The following is an 18,510-nucleotide window of genomic DNA, read 5'->3' as shown; positions in this document are numbered from 1 at the left end:
TTAAAATGCGTTGCATAGAACATTTCGCAACATATGTACATACAATATAAATAAATAAATGCATTTGCACATATGTATGTACGCACAAACATTTGTATGCGAGCATTGATACGCTTTTTTTTTACAACTAAATATAATCAAATTGCCCTTGAAAATATCAACTTTCATAGAATAACATTGCACGAGAGCATTCGCATTCGCTAAATACGCCTTTTCGCCTATTCGCATTGCACAGTCGCTTGGCGACACTTACAACAACATACATACGTACGTACGCACGGATGAGGAGGTTATTAGCCGCTTTCAAGAACAGCCGTTAGAATTTACATTTTCGCATGCACACACATGTGTGTGTCCTTTGACGACTACTTACACATACAAAGCAGCATTCACAAGTCGACATATCTACATTAGTATATTATTATTTTAGTATTATTCACGTACATCATAAATGCATATGCACACAAACCAGTATATATGTACATATGTAAGAAATTTCCATCATATCTACATTCGAAACGCACTCCGTGCACTGTTTTGTTGTAGCAATAGTCGTTAGACGTTAGAAATATAGCGAAGTGAATACACTGACTTGCTCGAATTATTATATTATGTGTGTACGTATACATATATATATATATTGGGTAGTCGAAAAAGTCTTTTCGTATTTCTAATCAAACTTCAACTTATTTTTTTTTATATTTTTTTATATAATAAACTTTAATGAACCAAATATGTACCATTTTGATCGACCACTTTTTGCCATTTTTCGCTAGAGACATTATTCCATCAGTGTAAAACTTTCATCAGTGTAAATCGAAATTTCGAAATTTCCAGAACGGAAGCGAGCAAACCATTGCTGTGCTACACAAACTGATACAGCATCGTCACCGTAAAATAAATTTCATTGGTGGCTTGCATGGCAATATTCCCTTTTTATACAAAAATTTCAAAATAAAGCGAATTTCTTCATTATTTTCACTCATTTTTGAACAGCTGAAACTTTTTTCAACTTTCCTGAATTTAATTTTTTTTTTTTGGTTTAATGAAGCTCACCTTTCCAACACTATATGGTGTGACACAATGTGATTGGTAGCACTGATTTGATATACGACTGCAACGACATCTATTGGCAAAATACGAAAAGACTTTTTCGACTACCTAATATATGTACAAATGTACTTAAATATATGAACATTTGTAGAGAAGATATGCCTATAACAGATTGTTGATCCGACAAGTCCCACAGCGGTTTTCAGATTAATTTTCAAGAGATTGTCTCCCAGAAATTTTCTCGAAGTTTACCGTTGCTTATCGAGGGCTGAATAATACAAGCAAATTATTTTCTAAATTCAGATTTGGCCAAAACCGGAACAAAACGAAATTCAGTTGTAATATACTTGTAAAAACCTTTAGTATAGGGTTTTTCAATAGGGAGCTTCAAAAGTAGACCAATAGGGACAACAAACGACGCCATTTTTTCCCGCTCTTCTGATTTTTCTTCTGTAAGGTTTGCCATTACATCATGGAAAGATAAACGATCCAACAACGGGTCGAAATTATTAAAATTTACTGCCGAAATTCGGAGTCAGTGGCCTCAACTTTATGACCGCTACGTCGAATTTATGGTGCTCATAATCGTCCTGTCAGATCAACAATTGAGCGTTTAGTGGAAAAATTTGAATCCACAGGCACAGTACAAAATGTTTCCGTGCCAGTGAGACAAAGAAGTGCCCATAGTGTCGAGAATATTACCGCCGCTAGCGCATCAATTGAGGAAGACCCAAGTCAGTCTCTCACACGTCGTTCTCAAGCATCTCTGTGACGTCATTGTGGCAAATTTTGCGAAAAGGTCTTGGCCTACATACTTCCAAGATGAAATTGACAAGAACTAAAGCCGCTTGGCCATCAGAATCGTCGTATGTTCGTGAATTGGGCTGAGCAACAACTTAAAAATGATCCAGATTTTCATCGAAAAATCATTTTCAGCGATGAGGCTCATTTCTGGCTGAATGGCTTCGTCAATAAACAAAATACATATTATTGCTCAGGCAGCAATCCACACGTGCTCCATGAGTCACCATTGCATCCCGAAAAAATTACGGTTTGGTGCGGTTTATGGGCCGGCGGTGTCATTGGGCCGCACTTTTTCCGTGATGATCAAGACCGGCAGGTTACTGTGAATGAGAATCGCTGCCGCTCAATGATAACCGAATACTTTTGGCCCTAATTGGCTGATATGGACTTGGACAATATGTGGTTCCAACAGGACGGCGCCACAAGCCGCACAGCGATTGTCACAATCGATTTATTGAAAACCAAGTTTGCTGAACGTGTGTTAACTCACGAAATGGCTCAGTCAATTGGCCGCCTCAGTCATGCGATTTGACGCCGTTAGGCTATTTCCTGTGGGGCTATGTCAAGTTTATGGTCTATGCCAACAAGCCAGCGACGATTGATGAATTACGAATATCGAACGTGAAAGAGCAGCAGTATCATCCGATTTATGCTTGAAAAGCGTCGAAAATTGGGTTCAGCGTCTGGCAAGCGTGCCCGTGGTGGCCATGTACAAAAATCGAGTTCCATACATAATGGCATCGAATGTACTTTCACATGACTTTTGTAGCGCTCTTATTGCAAAACCCGTTATTTGTTGTTTGCAGTGAAAATTTTGAAGAACAATTCTTCTGAATTGATAACAAAGAGAAAAAATGTTAACTTCTATGACAGCTAAATGCCTTGTGATCCGATCTTAACAATTTCTTCGGAGTTTGTATCCCTGTCTTGGACAATAATCCATGCTAAATGACGTGAAATTTTATTGTCAAATAAAAATTGTTCATATACAAGGCATTGTTTTGGATCAGTCAGTTCGGGGATTTTACCGTAGCTTTGATCCATAATTTATAAAAAATTATGTGAAGCTATGGCAAGTTTAAAAGCTCAACGGACTAGGGTAACTGGATTGTTCGAAACTCGATCGAGTATAGTTGTCTACGCCAATTATAAATATACGAGACAATATTTTAAATAATTGATAATCCTTTCCAAAGCAATATCTATAAATATATATACACATTAGGGTGCTTCAAAAAAAATTTTAATTTTTTTTCAACTCTTACCCCCTCAAATGTTAGTGATTGACAAACAAAAAATCCTCCCTCAAGCCAGGCGCTGTCGCTTAACTCTAAGGGGTCGCTATTTTTTGTTTTTTAGGTTCCCATACATTTTACATAGGAATTTTCGTTTTTTCTTTCAAACCAAAATTTTTCCAACTAATTTTCGTTTCTCAAAAATAACCATCACATATTCTGGCTTGAGGGAGGATTTTTTGTTTGTCAATCACTAACATTTGAGGGGGTAAGAGTTGAAAAAAAATTCAAAATTTTTTTTTTGAAGCACCATAATACACATACTTATGTATATGGGTAAAGTACAAAAGTCTATTAAACAAATAAGTACCATTTATTTTAAAATATTACCGCAGTAAAATCGAATGCCTTTAACTCAAACTCAAATCAATGCTCAATACAGAAAATCTTCCTTGTGTGCATAATATTAGGTTTGCTTTACAATTTACATATTATGAAGGCTCAAAGGTTCAGCAACATCAACCCTACTCCGACTAGGCCAAATTTGTCGGCCACCGCCCAGCTGGTGCCAATGTACGCCAGCATGCGCGGCGTTCGAAGAACACAGACATCGATTTGTTAGCACAAGTACAATACAAGTATACTCATATAAACAGTTATACGACAGTCTGAGCACTTACACCCCAAACACATGCAAATATGTATTACTAAACACACACACTTGCACGGCAATCGTGTGTGTTGTTTTTGTGTTTTGTTGACTCAAATACAAAATTTCAAGTTCAAGGTTAAGCGACGCCTTGCCTACGGAAAACTCCAAGGCAGTCGCCCAATGATTCCTCATTTTTATTTTACGCAGAAAATCCTATACTTAAACAACCGCCCGAAAATTCGAACAAAACGTAGCCCAGACAGACGTTTACACGCGCACAAACTACATAACGGCATATAACAAATGGTGGTTATTTGTGGCAGCGTGGGGGTGGTATACGCACATCGGGTAAACGGCCCACAATAACGACAAACCGACAAGCGTCGTCGCGCGTCGTCGCGTCATCGCGTCATCGTCGTCGTGTCTAAGTATATAAAAAGGACACAATTTCATTTTTAGGTTTTGCCGTCTGACACACCCACACCAGCGTTGACGGCACGCACACCAAATCATAAAAAGACACACCGACAGACACGCACACATTGAAAAAGACGTCGTAAATGTGGATGATTAGGTAGGGTAGGTACGATGCATACCAACACACCGTTATGTATGTATGTATAATCAAAAAGGCAGGAGAACGACTGCGAAATCATAGGCGTATAGCAGAAGAGGGTCTGCTGAGTCTTGTAAAGTGGTTAGGCGCAAACCGAGACGCAGCCTCAGACGACACAGCTGCACTGTGCTGCACCATCTAACAGGATGACAGCTGAGGCAGCAGCCAAATCACTGAAGAAAATGCTGCCATGAAGAAATTCATCATCACTGCCTGTTCGGCCGCCCAAGAAGTCATACCCACCCGCTACGGAACAGCTTGTTTCAGTGAACTCATTTTAGGCAACAAACAACAGACAACAACCAATTTTCGCTGCCAATCAAAAGAGCGCAGACGGCCCATTTTCACTAACGAACACGCACCCCATGATGGACCCACTTTTTATGTGTGATTCAACCGAAAAAGTCTATGCCAGTAGAAGCGAGTGAAAGTGAAATGAGTGCGGAAAATAACATTTTATTCACAACTGGGTAATATAACGGTTGTTGTTGTTTGTTGTTGCTCTCGAATTTTCGCTCATTTTGTTGCATTACACATTTGTGTTCGTTGGTGGCGAAAAGTTGCACACCCGTCTGGCGGTTCGGTTGTGACCATACACGGAAAGAGGCAATATCCTTTTGACCTTGAACGTTCATGCTCACGCTGAGAATTTATTGACCTGACATTGTTAGCACTCGCAGACAAATATCCGAGTAGACATCAATAGAAAGCGACCGCCCAGCCCGCCGGCCACCGCGTCAGCCAACAAGCACATTTTTTTTTTTTTTTTTGGTTTTCAAGACTATAAGGATGTTGGCAAAAGGTACGCCGGCGCCACCAAAACCCACCAAAATAAAACGGACGTGCGTTGACTGCAAGACGCTAAACTAAGCACGTCAGCCACTTTCGCGCATACATACATATCGATGTATATGTAAGTACATTTATGTACTATACTCCGCACGAATTCGATGTCTGGTGCGTCTCGGCTTGTCGCTAGTCGTCACAGCCGTCTTATTTGTTCTTTGACTTGTCTGGATTGTTGCCTTCTCGGGGACAGTCAGTGTGGTTCGCAGTAGGCGCTGTGACGCCTGCTTCTTCTTCTTCATCGTCGGCCTCGTCATCCGCCATGTCTCTAACGCTTAGCGCATTTATATATAATGTGCTGTTATCCGCAGTTTCAAGGTAGTGGCATCTTGTTCCGCCTGCTCCTACACAATAAAAACCATATCATATCCCTAGGTCTGTCTTATGTATGTATGTGCGAACTGCATTAAAATACTTGTATTGTGTTAGGTTTCCAGGCTCGCTAAAATTGCTCTCATTTACAAATACACTTTAGTAAATGTATGTATATGTATGTGTATGTGACATTCGCTTTAGGAAAAGGAAACGCCGAAAACGGTGTGGTAAAGTGGTACCCCAGACAGAGTTTCATGAACTTACATACGTCTGGCCATGGTTTAACAAACTCAGATTTTATTCAAGGTCAGCAGCGCGTACATATGCATGTATATATATACATATGTATGTAAGCGCGAAACTAGGAATCGGTAAAAGCAGCGAAAATAGCGAACTTTGACAGGAGATCTCGGCAAATGCAAATAACAAGCCTGTCACCAATTTTAACAGTTACAAAATTTTTGGTTTTTTGCTGGTTGAGTTATTATTTTTTAAGGTTTACTCATAACACTGTTCCAAACTCTGGGATTTACATTGAAATTTGACTCTTCTGCAGACAGTTATATTTGTTAATAAAATTTCTTCATAAACTATGAATTTATACACATTAGTTATTAGCTTTAATAGAGTCAAAGTGTGCTGAATGCTAAATATTGTTAACGTTGAAACACGGGTGCGTATGAGTAATCTGTAATCGAAAGCATATTAAGGGATCGTCTCAGTGTGACCCTTCGAAAAATCACTGATTTTCGCAATTTTTTTTATAATGCTGGAATTAACTAATTAATCCATTTTTTATATATAAATATGTACATTAATTGCGAATGCAAAATTATTTTTTATGTTTATTAATTGGGTGTATAATAGTAAAAAAAAAAATTGTTGAAATGATACGTTAAAAAAAGGTCCTGTGCGATGTTCACGATTGCGGCCGCAATTTGGATGTGAAACAAAAATTTCAAAAAGATTATTAATCTGTAGGAAAGTCGCCATAGCGATATGGAAGCTTTATTATGTATTTTTTTTTTTTTTAATTTGACAAAATGGCGGCAGTTTGAATAAAAACTATTGAATTTGGACCTTTTTTCGACAGTTTTTCGTAGAAAGTAATAGGAAGATTTCAAAAATAAAATAAAAGCTTCCACAGCGCCATAGAGAATGACATTAAAAATATTCTCTCCAACTAAATACCTTCAAAACTCTTCCCTTGAGAGTGGAAACTGTTTGGAAAAACAGCACTCTGAGAAGAACGCATTTAAATATTGGAGTCGCTATGTTCCCTACTCCGTTCTCTTTCAACAAGAAACGCTGTAGTGACCGTAATAATTTAAATTTTGAATTCAAAATGTGAGAGAATGTTGATTACTGCAACACAAAAAAAGTCGATTTTTCGAAAATTTCACACTAAGACGATCCCTTAAGCCCAACTGAACTTGTTCTAATAATCAAACTTTGCTCCGCAATAGATAGATGCTAGATTACACAAATATAGCAGATCCTTACAAGAACTTGATTTTTTTTTTAAGTTAATATGGCAGCTATGTGTTATAGTCGAAAAAAATTGCATAATAAAAAAATTTTGTGAAGATATAATAAAAAATTCCATAATGTTTCTGATCAAATGGCAGCTATATGCTAAGGTGGTATAGACAAAAGGGGCAGATTTTTTTTTTAATTTATCTAGTTCCAATAAGACAGGGGTCACAAAAATCAAACTTTTAATTTATGCCAAAATCAAACTTATAATTAGTGTTAAGTATACGTTTGTCTTTTTGAAGTACATAAAGATTATTCGGCGATTTTAACGATGCGTTAAAGCCGAAAAAACCACGTCAAAGCAGGTCAAAAATCAAAGTTATATTGACAGTTTTCTTCGATTACCGAAGTTCGAAAACTTTCCGACCGGCCAAATGATCAAGATGAGGAGACAAGTTGAAATCCGAGTGCCTGTCTGTCTGTTCGTTCATTCATCCGTCCCTCCGTCTGTCCATGCAAGCTGTAACTTGAGTAAAAATTGAGATATCTGGATGAAACTTGGTATGTGGGTTCCTTAGTACAAAAAAAATTACGAGTTCATAGATAGATAAAGTGCGTAATCGGATCACTGCCACGCCCACAAATCGCCATTAATCGAAAGTCTATAAAAAGCCATAACTAATCACTTAATTAAGATATGGAACTGTAATTTGGCACAGGAGATTGGAGAAGCAAGGGGCATCGGGGGGAAAAATTAAAAAAATGGGAGTGCTCCCGCCCTCTAATAAGTTTAATATATGTATATATCTCTCAAATCACTAAAGCTACAACAACTAAATTTACCAAGCCTAAATATTACCAGAACTTCCACCGACAGTATAAAATTTCTTGAAATGGGATGTTAAATCAATCACCAAATACTCCAGAAGCATCAAAATTTAGCTGGCATGGTAAGGCTTTATGGAAATTGGGGTAAAAAATGGATGATGGGCGTGGCACCGTCCTCTGATAAAATCACATATCTCAGGACCCGACCAACCGATTTCGAGTAAATGTAGTACATTGACTATTTGAGTGTTATGCATCATTTGCGCGAAGCTATTCGTACAAAGAGGTCGGAATAATGACCGACAAGCACTGATTCTTCGTAATTTTTTCTCCAAATTTTCAACCGATATCGTGCCGCCTTCCTATTCAGCAAGCACGAACGACCGCTCCGGGGTAACTTTTTTGAGTCAATTGAAGACATTAAACGTGAATCGCTACGCACATTGACGGCTATTTTCGGAAATTGGCTTTAACAACTATCGCGAGGGTTGGAGTAAACAAACAAACACAAGTGTGCTGTGGTCAAGGGAGATTATATTGAGGCAGACGGCATAGATTTTGAAGAATAAATTAAGAAGTTTAAAATTACTCCGTCTTACTCCGTTTTGCTCACAGTAGTAGGTATATACATTATATAAGGTCTTCGATGCTTTCTTCTGATGTTGCACACTCAGGAAAAACTTCATATCCTCTGTTCAGGGTATAAAAGGAAATTAAACGAAGGATACCACTGGCTCACTGTGACCTTAGTGTGTTTAAGTTTAACTCTAATGGAATCTAGAATCTTCAGTTAAATAAAATTGTAAATTAAGTTGCGGATACTTCATCATTAAAGAAGTATAACCGGTATCTTTAATGCTGCCAAATTCAGTTTTGCATATTTTAAATATATTTTACTAATGCAAATGGCTTAAATGGCAAATGAAAATACGAATTTCTATTTATTCTTTGATTTTAAACAATTAAGAGTTAAAATCAATTATAATAGTTTATAGAAAACAAAGCTAAGGAGTTACAAAAATGTTTAACATACGAAAAAAAGGAATTTCTCCACCAAGACGGAGTCGTAAAACCTTTGCGCATGCGTCAAAGCACTTTTTAGCGCAGGCTGGAACCACAAGTGCTGCCTGTAACTCTCAAATGCGCATCGCAAACAGCTAACGACATATAATTATAAGATATTACAACAACAACGTTACTACACTGAAAAGCGCACTATTTTGGTCTTGAAACCATTTCCTTCTAGCTGGATTAAGCACTCCTGCGGTGCCAAACATATGTGAAAGTTAAAATTTGTGTAAAATTGACAAAAATCTGGTTATTTTTTGTTTTTTATTTCTGAAGCGGTAATCCAACCGAACTCTATGGTTTGGGCATGGTTGCAACCAGAGCAAAAATTTTCTTGTTCACTAATTTCAGCTAAAAGTCAGAGCACTCTCTAACCTTACTGCCGACTACGTAATCGTTTTCAGAAACTCATTAAAAAGAATTCTTGCACTTACCATCGAACTCGGTCGTTTTCAGCGGCGCACTGTTGTTACTGTCTGTGTTGATAATGCTTTTGGCCAGTAATTTTTCGGCAAGCAACGGATTGGATGCAATTAAGAAGCGTCGCGCATTCGCCTCATGCGCATGCGTCACATTCTCATTGCTGCTGCTGCTGCTGCTGCTGCTTACATAAGAATTACTGCCTCTTAGGTCCTCCCGGCGCCCAATATGCGCATTCGCTGTTGGTTTTTGACTTTGGCTTAACGGTTTCGCAGTGAGCGATTCGCAGTGTGAAGTTAACGCTAATAATGTGGACTCGGCAGCACCCTCTATCGTTATGCCCACATCTCCACCACCCGCCGAACCATTTGTATTAGCGCAAGCAGGGCTAAGTACACCATTGGCAACAACAGCTGAGGCCTCCAACGACGATACGAAACTATCGGCCACTACTTGTTCGCCAATGCTGTTGTTGTTCTCCTCCTTCAATAGAATTTTGCAAAGAAAGGAAGAAGTATTTTGAAATAAAAAGAGGGTTTCGGGGTATGTGTAATAAACACGTTAGACTAATTTCAAATTCAATTCAATAAAATTGCTATTTACTTTAACCTCAACTGTGGCCAGGTCCGACAGTAAGCTCTCGATTTCGAAATTGCTTTCAGACAATTGGCGGAATAGTTCATCGGAAGACTCAGTGCAGAGCGGTTCAAGTGAGTTGAGCTCCGTGTTGCGTTCATCGAGTTGTGTAGATTCGTTGCCATTCTCATTGTTGCTGCCAGTGGCGGCTTCCTCCTAAAGCGCAGTAAGAAAGAAAGCTCGTTATAATTTTATCAATCGAACATTATTATCGACATCTAAATGTATGGAATATGTATAGCCTACTTTGAGGCGTAGTATACGCACTTGCATGCATGGAGCGATATCTAAGCCACCAACCATACGGCCATCATTATCCGGACACCAGAGTAGTGCGTCATCGATAAATGGCATCGCCGATAAGGCAGAGCCACTGCAAACTTCCGCCAGTGCCAGCGTGTGTTTGTGTGCCACGCTCGTGAAAAGTATTCTGTCAGTCGGTAAGAGAGAGCTGCGCTGAACGGTATCGGTTTTCTACCGATTCGGCTGGTAAGGCAGTGACGGTTCGTGTCAGCGTTAAATTATTTTACGTTATTGCACTTTAAGGTAATTTTATTTTACTTTTATCTTCTCTCTCTGTGTTCACTAAAGCACTTAATTATTATATTAACAGTTCTTAGTTTATGTTTAACTACTTTTTTATTTTAATTTTTAATTTTTATTTGTTTTTCTTTTGTAGAAATTGGAGGCACTTTACTTACGACGGAATTTATATTATTTATCAGGCTAATCACTAAATTACGTTCTTAATTTAATATTTTCTTTGTACAAATAGTCCGTAATTTCGCAGTGTATAATGTATAACTATTAAAAATTTTGGACGAATATAGTTTCCGATAAATTGTATACGGTGTATATATATGTTATAGTAAAAATCGAAAATATCTAATATCACGGCTTTGGAGTTTCTATAATTTTTGTGTTTTTGATTTTTTTCTTTTCAAATACTTAAATTTACCGAATGTTTATAAGAACAGGGCTTCCAAACAGTGATTGGTGATATCGAAACGTCGGTTTGTCTGAAAAGAGAAATACGGAAGACAAAATTAGTGTGATTGATTTTTAAAGGCATTCACTGAATATAGGAGAACAAAACTTTGTGAATACGTTTGCTTAAAATTATAACTAATCTTACAAGTTTTTTGTCATGTTTTTCATTGTGACCTAGAATGAGCATTTTAAAACTTTCAACGCGATGTGTTTGAGCTAAAATTTCCACACATCTTTACAAGAAGCTCCTCATTTGCTGGAACTATCGATAACGGACAACTATAACATACAGCTGCCATACAAGCTGACAAATCAAAATCAAGTTATTGTATGTAATTTTTGCTTTTGTGAGGGGTATTATAGTTTGGGTGAAACCAAAGTTAACGGATTTTCTTGTTTTACAGTTAACTTTGTGAAATATTACAATTATGACGACTTGATATAAGAAGCATACTACTATGATTAATTTGTTCTTCAAAATCTATGTTGCCCTCCTCAAAGTAATATTCCTTTTTTGACCTGCTTTTTCACCTAAATTCGGCCGATTGATCGTCTGTTTTCGGGTCGTAAGCATAGTTCCAAGACTCATCGCTGATAATAATACGTTTCATGACATTCTGGTAGTCGGAAAGCTTTATTTCACAGACGTTAATGCGACGCTGTTTTTCGAAAAAATTAAGTGATTTTGAAACCAATCGTGTTTGCACTTTTCTTAGGCCCCAATAAGCTTTCAAAATGGATTTCACAAATGCCTCCGATATTCCAGCGATGTCAATGAGATCTCTGATTGTTAATCGTCGATTCTCAAGCACCAATTCCTTTATTCCTTTTTTATTAAAAAGTGTTACTGTAGCCGGTAGTAGTTTATGGCGATGTTTGTCTGACAGCTGTGCGAAAACCTGTTTTCGGCTATCTCGACCGCTCCAAGGGCCACTAAAAATTTTTGAAATTTGATGAATCTATGTATTTCATAAACTTTTCATACTTATGTACATAATACGCTCTGTGCAAATATTTTATTTTACAATCTAATCAATGAAAGACGAAAGTCGAGTAATAACGACCATTTCAAAAATAACGGTATAATTCATAACAAATGAAACTGCAAAAAATCACTCAAAAATAATGCTTGAAATGAAAATGGGATTGAAAGTTTTGAAACAAATTTGGCACATAACATTCTTATGACGTCCTCTAAGGCAGGCTTGAAATACCGCTTGATTCATATTTATTCAAAATTAACTTTTACGTTTTTTTAGGCATGTCCATACGTAGTCCATTTAAATGGATGACTGAATGTAAATGACAATTATTTTTTCTTTCCATTTTGATCAAGCTTGGTCGATAGATGGCGCTAGACGTGCATATTGGGAAGTGAAAGCCAAGTACAAAATATCCCGCTAGATGGTGCTGTAGTACTGTTTGCACTAATATTGTATATACGGCCTGCTTTTGTGCATATCGTAGATTTCAAATTCAAATTAACAACAAATTTGGTGCATATTAAGTGGGAGCCGGCTTTAGAAGCTTCAAAAAATCGATTTTTTTTTGCTTAAATCTCTTCGAAAATAATCTAAGAAGATGTTCCCAAAGTTATAGATGTGAACTCGAAATATTTTCGAAGCTAGAAGGGAAATAGTGACCTAGCGTCTAGCAGATATACATATGTATGAGCGCTTGGGCAGAAAACGAAAACTTTGACGCGCGATTTCTCGGTTTTTCATTTTTACGATTTTCCTTAATTGGCGGGCAGGATAGAAAAAAAACTAAACGTCGCATGGAATTGGGGCAAAGTTTATTATCTTTGCCATTAAATTATCTTCTATTTAAACTAGGAAAAGTCAAGTTTGAACATATTTTTAAACAACATAAAGTCAAATTTTTTTGGTCATAAACCACTTTTTTTTCAATTTATAAAAAAATTGTAAAATTTTAAAATGCAAATTTCATATTTTTTTTTGAAATTTTTTTGAGTTTAACTAGAACATAAATTATTAAAAATAAGTCACCGAACATTTTATACTCTCGCATGATAAAGTGATAATCGAGATTTCATTATACGTTATTTACATATTTTTCAAATACCGTATTTTTGTAAAGTTTTATTCCGCTATCATCATTGGTTCCTAATGTATGTACATATATATTATACAGAGAAGGCATCAGATGGAATTCAAAATAGCGTTATATTGGAAGAAGGCGTGGTTGTGAACCGATTTCACCCATATTTCGTACATGCCATCAGGGTGTTAAGAAAATATTATATACCGAATTTCATTGAAATCGGTGGAGTAGTTCCTGATATATGGTTTTTGGTCCATAAGTGGGCGAGGCCACACCCATTTTCAATTTTAAAAAAAGCCTGGGTGCAGCTTTCTTCTGCCATTTCTTCCGTAAAATTTAGTGTTTCTGACGTTTTTGTTAGTCGGTTAACGCACTTTTAGTGATTTTCAACATAACCTTTGTATGGGACGTGGGCGTGGTTATTATCCGATTTCTTCCCTTTTTGAACTGTATATGGAAATGCCTGAAGAAAACGACTCTGTAGAGTTTGGTTGACATAGCTATAGTAGTTTCCGAGATATGTACAAAAAACTTAGTAGGGGGGGCCACGCCGTCTTTTCCAAAAAAATTACGTCCAAATATGCCCTCCCTAATGCGATCCTTTGTGCCAAATTTCACTTTAATAACTTTATTTATGGCTTAGTTGTGACACTTTATAGGTTTTCGGTTTTCGCCATTTTGTGGGCGTGGCAGTGGGCCGATTTTCGAACTTAACCTTCTTATGGAGCCAAGGAATACGTGTACCAAGTTTCATCATGATATCTCAATTTTTACTCAAGTTACAGCTTGCACGGACGGACGGACGTACAGACGGATTTCGACTCTACTCGTCACCCTGACCACTTTGGTATATATAACCCTATATCTGACTCCTTTAGTTTTCTTCTTAATTGGCGTAGAAACCGCTCAAGAGATAATGCACATGCGAGATGCATCGGGCAATTGCTTCCCAAAGGCAGAATATCAAAGATTTCGTATCCAGAAAATTTATTAATGATTTTTAAACATATAGCTATAAGCCCTAGAAATTTCGCTTTAATCAATTATTTCTTTCCTTCCCAAAAAACTCCTAAATTTAAAAAAATCGATTTTTTTAAGCCCCTAAAATTGCTTCCCAAATAAGTAGCAAGTGCGTAGAATAATCAAAGATTTCGAATATGGAAACGAGAGATAAAATAAAAAAAATTTTATAATAATGAGTTTTTAAAAAACATATAGCTAAAAGGAAGGAAAGGCGGGTAATTCGCTTTGACGGTTAAAAAGATTATTTCTTTTCCTTACGAAAAAACTAGATGAAAAAAATCTTTGAATTGTTTAATGGTGATTTTTCTGTATTTTCTGAGAAAAGGTTCCCATATCCATATATTTTTGTATCTCAACAGAAAGTACATATTTCAAATACAGAAATTCCACTGACTTTTTAATTTCTGAATAATAAAAACAAAATCGTAGGTTATTTTTTCAATGACAACCATTGGAAATTTTAGAGATAAAATAAAAAAAATTGTGGTAAGTTTAAAAAAATTAATAATAATGATAAAACAACAAAAGTTATTTGATTGAAAAATAATTTATCGGGGTTATGAAAAGGTGTTAATACAAAAGGAAGGAAAGGCGGGTAATTGTGCTTTTAACGGTTAAAAAAAGTTTATCTCGACTTTCGGAAAAACTACGAACAGCTAATACTACGAAATAATACGTAGATGAAATAAAAAAATAGCTTTGAATTGTTTAATTGTGACTTTTTTGCATTTTCTGAGAAAATTTTCCATAGTCATAACCATATATTTTTGTATCTTAACAAAAAGTACATATTTCAAATACAGAAATTCCACTGACTTTTTAGTAAAGAGTTTATCGTGAGAAAAAATAATAAAAACCAACATTTTTTTTGGAAATTAGTGTTCTTTTTTTCAATTTTAAGTTGAAATAAGGTTTCCATCTTAATATTTTAAATAACAAATACGATATGTTGAAAATCACAAAAGTCCGTTAAGTTTACGTCAGAAAACTAAATTTCGGAAGATTAACTTTTTTTGTGCAAGATGAAAAAAACCAAAAAATTGGTTATTTGATTTTTTGACATAAATTTTTGGGGTTATGTGAAAAATATGTTAATTAAGTTGAAGATCTGTGTAATATTTTACATTTGATAGCGGAATAAAACTTTAACGGTATTTGAAAAATATATAAATACATAATTCTTTGACATATCATATATAAAATTTGCTGAAACGGTTTATTTCGTTTTTAAACCATAAAAATCCAACCAAGTTCCTGCCCTCCTCTTTTCGACCCCAGATCGCTCGTAAATTATTTTAACTTTGAGTTTTGTTAGTTTATATTTTGTTTTCAATGGGTTTCTATCTACTAAATATGAATATATTTCACTTTTTACCATTTTCAAAGGCTTCTGCACTGGCCTAAATTTTATACTACAAGTAATATAAACAACTTACAATTTACAAAAATTCTTCGGCCAGTTGCTTGATTTGACGTTTCTGTATGCCATAACAAGGGTTGGTAGTAATAGCTGATAAACCACGACTGGCTACTCAGTTGCCAGCTACTACAAGTATAAGTGTACGCGCGGTTGTAGCCAATACAGCACAGGGATGTTAATTTGACTCATAAGCAAGCATTTCTCAATGCGAATAAATTAAACATGTCAATAATTTATAGAAAAAAAAAATAAATTTTTATGGGCAAGGTTTAAATTGAGTATAATTAAGTGCTTGTTTATGTTGAATTTTTGTTTTTAGGGCAAAAACTGAAACGTGTGGAAAAGAGAATTCAGCTTGGGAAATTTTCAGTTGACTCGAAATATTACAAACACTTTAACTTCATACGAATTTCCAATGTGTTTAATATTGAAATATTGACTTCTGCCGGAACTGTATGCTGACGAAACTCCGTACTATAGACAAGGATTAATTCAAAAAGTGATGCTGGAGATGATCATAAGATTTCATGTGTTTAGAGAAAGAATTACAGCAGAAACTGCTTGGAGAAGAGTTGTCTATGATTTTTAACTGCGTAGTTTAGGAGCATTCGGCTGAGTGCCTTATATGCAACAAACACAATTTTTTATCTTTTCGCCAAATATTATGGCCTATCTATTTGAGGATATTTTTGCGGCTTTCTAATTTTTTTATATTCGCCCCATAATTGTTTGGCTGTTAACTGTTAGAATAGCGATATTAGAATGGTAATAAACCGACATCGATACTATTGGCCAGAAGAACCGCGCTGTTAGTTCTGCTTTCTCCAGGTTGGACAAAGAAGCGTAGCAAATGGGTCTGGTAGTGAACGAGGTCAAGGCGAAATATCTGCTGTCAGCAAACAAACAGTCATCACATTCGCGACTTGGCTCACACGTCACTGTTGACAGTCATAAATTCGAAGTAGTAGAAAATTTCGTCTATTTTGGAACCAGCATTAACACCAACAACAATGTCAGTCTCGAAATCCAACGCAGAATCACTTTTGCCAATAGATGCTACTTCGAACTGAGTAGGCAATTGAGAAGCAAAGTCCGCTCTCGACAAACAAAAACCAAACTCTATAGGTCACTCATACATATATGCCATATGGTGCAAAGCCATGGATGATGGCAACATCTGATGAGTCTCGTTACGAGTTTTCCAGAGAAAGGTTCCGCGAAAGATTTATGGTCTTTTGCGCATTGGCAACGGCGAATACCACAATCGATGGAACGATGAGCTGTACGAGATATGTATATTTATGTCGCCCAAAAAGACTTCAGCTCTTAGAGTTTTCGACACAGTGCCGGTACGCGTTGGAAAGACCAGGACCTGGCTACACTTGGAATCTCCAATTAGTACCAAACAGCAAAAAATAAGGATGACTGGCGCACTGTTGTAAACTCGGCTATAACCGCTTAATCGGTGTCTACGAAGACGAATAAGAATAGGACCCTTTAAAATAACCAATCATTTGGAAATAAGAGCGACCTTTCGAAAAAAACCGAATATGTTGCCCAGTTTTCATACAATAAAAACTTAAAAAAAACCTTTAGAGGTTAATTTGGAAGCGAAAATCATAAAGAGTGAATAGTTCTTGTAACTAATTCTTTGCAAATACTTGTATGTGTGCCGAATCTTGCTGAGCTTTCTTATAACCGACAAAGTGTGAATGTGATTAGAGAATCGATATATATCATTATATATAATACCAGCAGGTTTTGGAAGAAGATTTCTCCGCGCTTAAACCCGTATAGCAGGCGGGACATTCGGAGCTTTTAGTTTTCATCTCATTTAATTTTGAAGACTATATAATTCGTTCTAGGACTGCACTTCTTTCCGTGTTTAGCTCATAACAACGCGCTCTTAGATTGAAGAAGGAGACTTGTGTAGTTCCTGATCAAAGCTTATAAGAACTCATATAATTAATGTATTTATTTTTAATTTTTTTGGCACTCGAAGTATCAACTATTTTTTCTGGCTAAATTTGAATTATGGGTTATGAGCAGATGGAAAAATGTGGTCCAATGCTTGAAGAAGGAGATGGGTTATGAGCAGAGGGTCCAATGCTTGTAGAAGGCGACTTGTGTTTACTTGGACTTACTTAAATATATATAACGTATTTATATACAGTTGAACTTCCATAACTCGAACTTCTATAACTCGAATTTCTAGATAACTCAAACTCTGGAATTGGTAAAATTTTATTCAAATTTCCCTCCAAAACTCAAAGTCTCTTTAACTCGATGTTTATTTGTGGACTATGTTGATACGAGTTAGCGAAGTTCAACTGTATCTGTATCTTTCTCAATTAGCTTAAGATGATTAACATGTTGCGAGAGCGTTAACACTTCCAACAATTGTCGAAATCGGACCAAAATTTTTTAATATCACCGATTTTCTCTGGTTGAAATAAAAGTTATGGCTTACTTGGAACATATAAAAACTTAATGTGAACCACAACCTTTATGGTTTTATCGAAAATATTGGTCAATCTGTGATGAAAATAGTAGAAAATCTTTTCTTGATATTAGTAGGCCTGGCTTAAGATGGATTAAAACTTTCCTTAGCCCACATATAACTAAAAATTATAGAGGTATTTGACTTTAAACCGTGTATATCGGTCAATAGATGTAAGATAAATCGTAATAAAATAAAATTAGCGTCTAATAACAGTATGGATATATCTTAAAATGGATAAAATCGGGTTAATACTTTGCGTAGCTTCCATATACTTCATCTTCTCTTCATCATCGTCCAGGTTGCAGTGCAGAAATTATAGCAGCCGTAGCTGACTAACATAGCAACTTGGACTGACGTATGGAACGATGTGACACATTTTATCTCGAGATCTTATATTGAAAGCGTACAAAGTACAACTTGTGTAACAACTGAAGCCGCTCGACTTTCTCAAACGACACCGCTTGCTTATGGGCTCTTGAAAAGATCCACGAGAACCGTCGTTTTCGAGAAAAATTTTGTTTAGCGATGAAGCCCATTTCTGACTCAATAAGTATGTAAAAA

At 36.2% G+C, this 18,510-nt stretch overlaps 1 protein-coding gene across 1 annotated transcript in view; it reads right to left on the bottom strand.

Moving 5' to 3' along the window:
- Positions 1-18,510, bottom strand: part of LOC126762995 (ecdysone-induced protein 74EF) — a 147,071-nt gene that overhangs the window by 74,503 nt on the left and 54,058 nt on the right. The window contains exons 4-6 of the mRNA XM_050480138.1: positions 10,217-10,968; positions 9,917-10,105; positions 9,328-9,796 (exon numbers count right to left, since the gene is read on the bottom strand). Coding sequence (XP_050336095.1) covers positions 9,328-9,796; positions 9,917-10,105; positions 10,217-10,303 — 745 coding nt within the window. The 5' untranslated portion in view covers positions 10,304-10,968. The remainder of the gene's footprint in view (positions 1-9,327; positions 9,797-9,916; positions 10,106-10,216; positions 10,969-18,510) is intronic.

The sequence above is a fragment of the Bactrocera neohumeralis genome, chromosome 6, assembly GCF_024586455.1.
Source record: "Bactrocera neohumeralis isolate Rockhampton chromosome 6, APGP_CSIRO_Bneo_wtdbg2-racon-allhic-juicebox.fasta_v2, whole genome shotgun sequence".
NCBI classification, from domain to species: Eukaryota; Metazoa; Arthropoda; class Insecta; order Diptera; family Tephritidae; genus Bactrocera; species Bactrocera neohumeralis.
The sequence above is the reverse complement of the archived record's forward strand: the minus strand, read 5'-3'. Positions and strand labels throughout refer to the sequence as shown.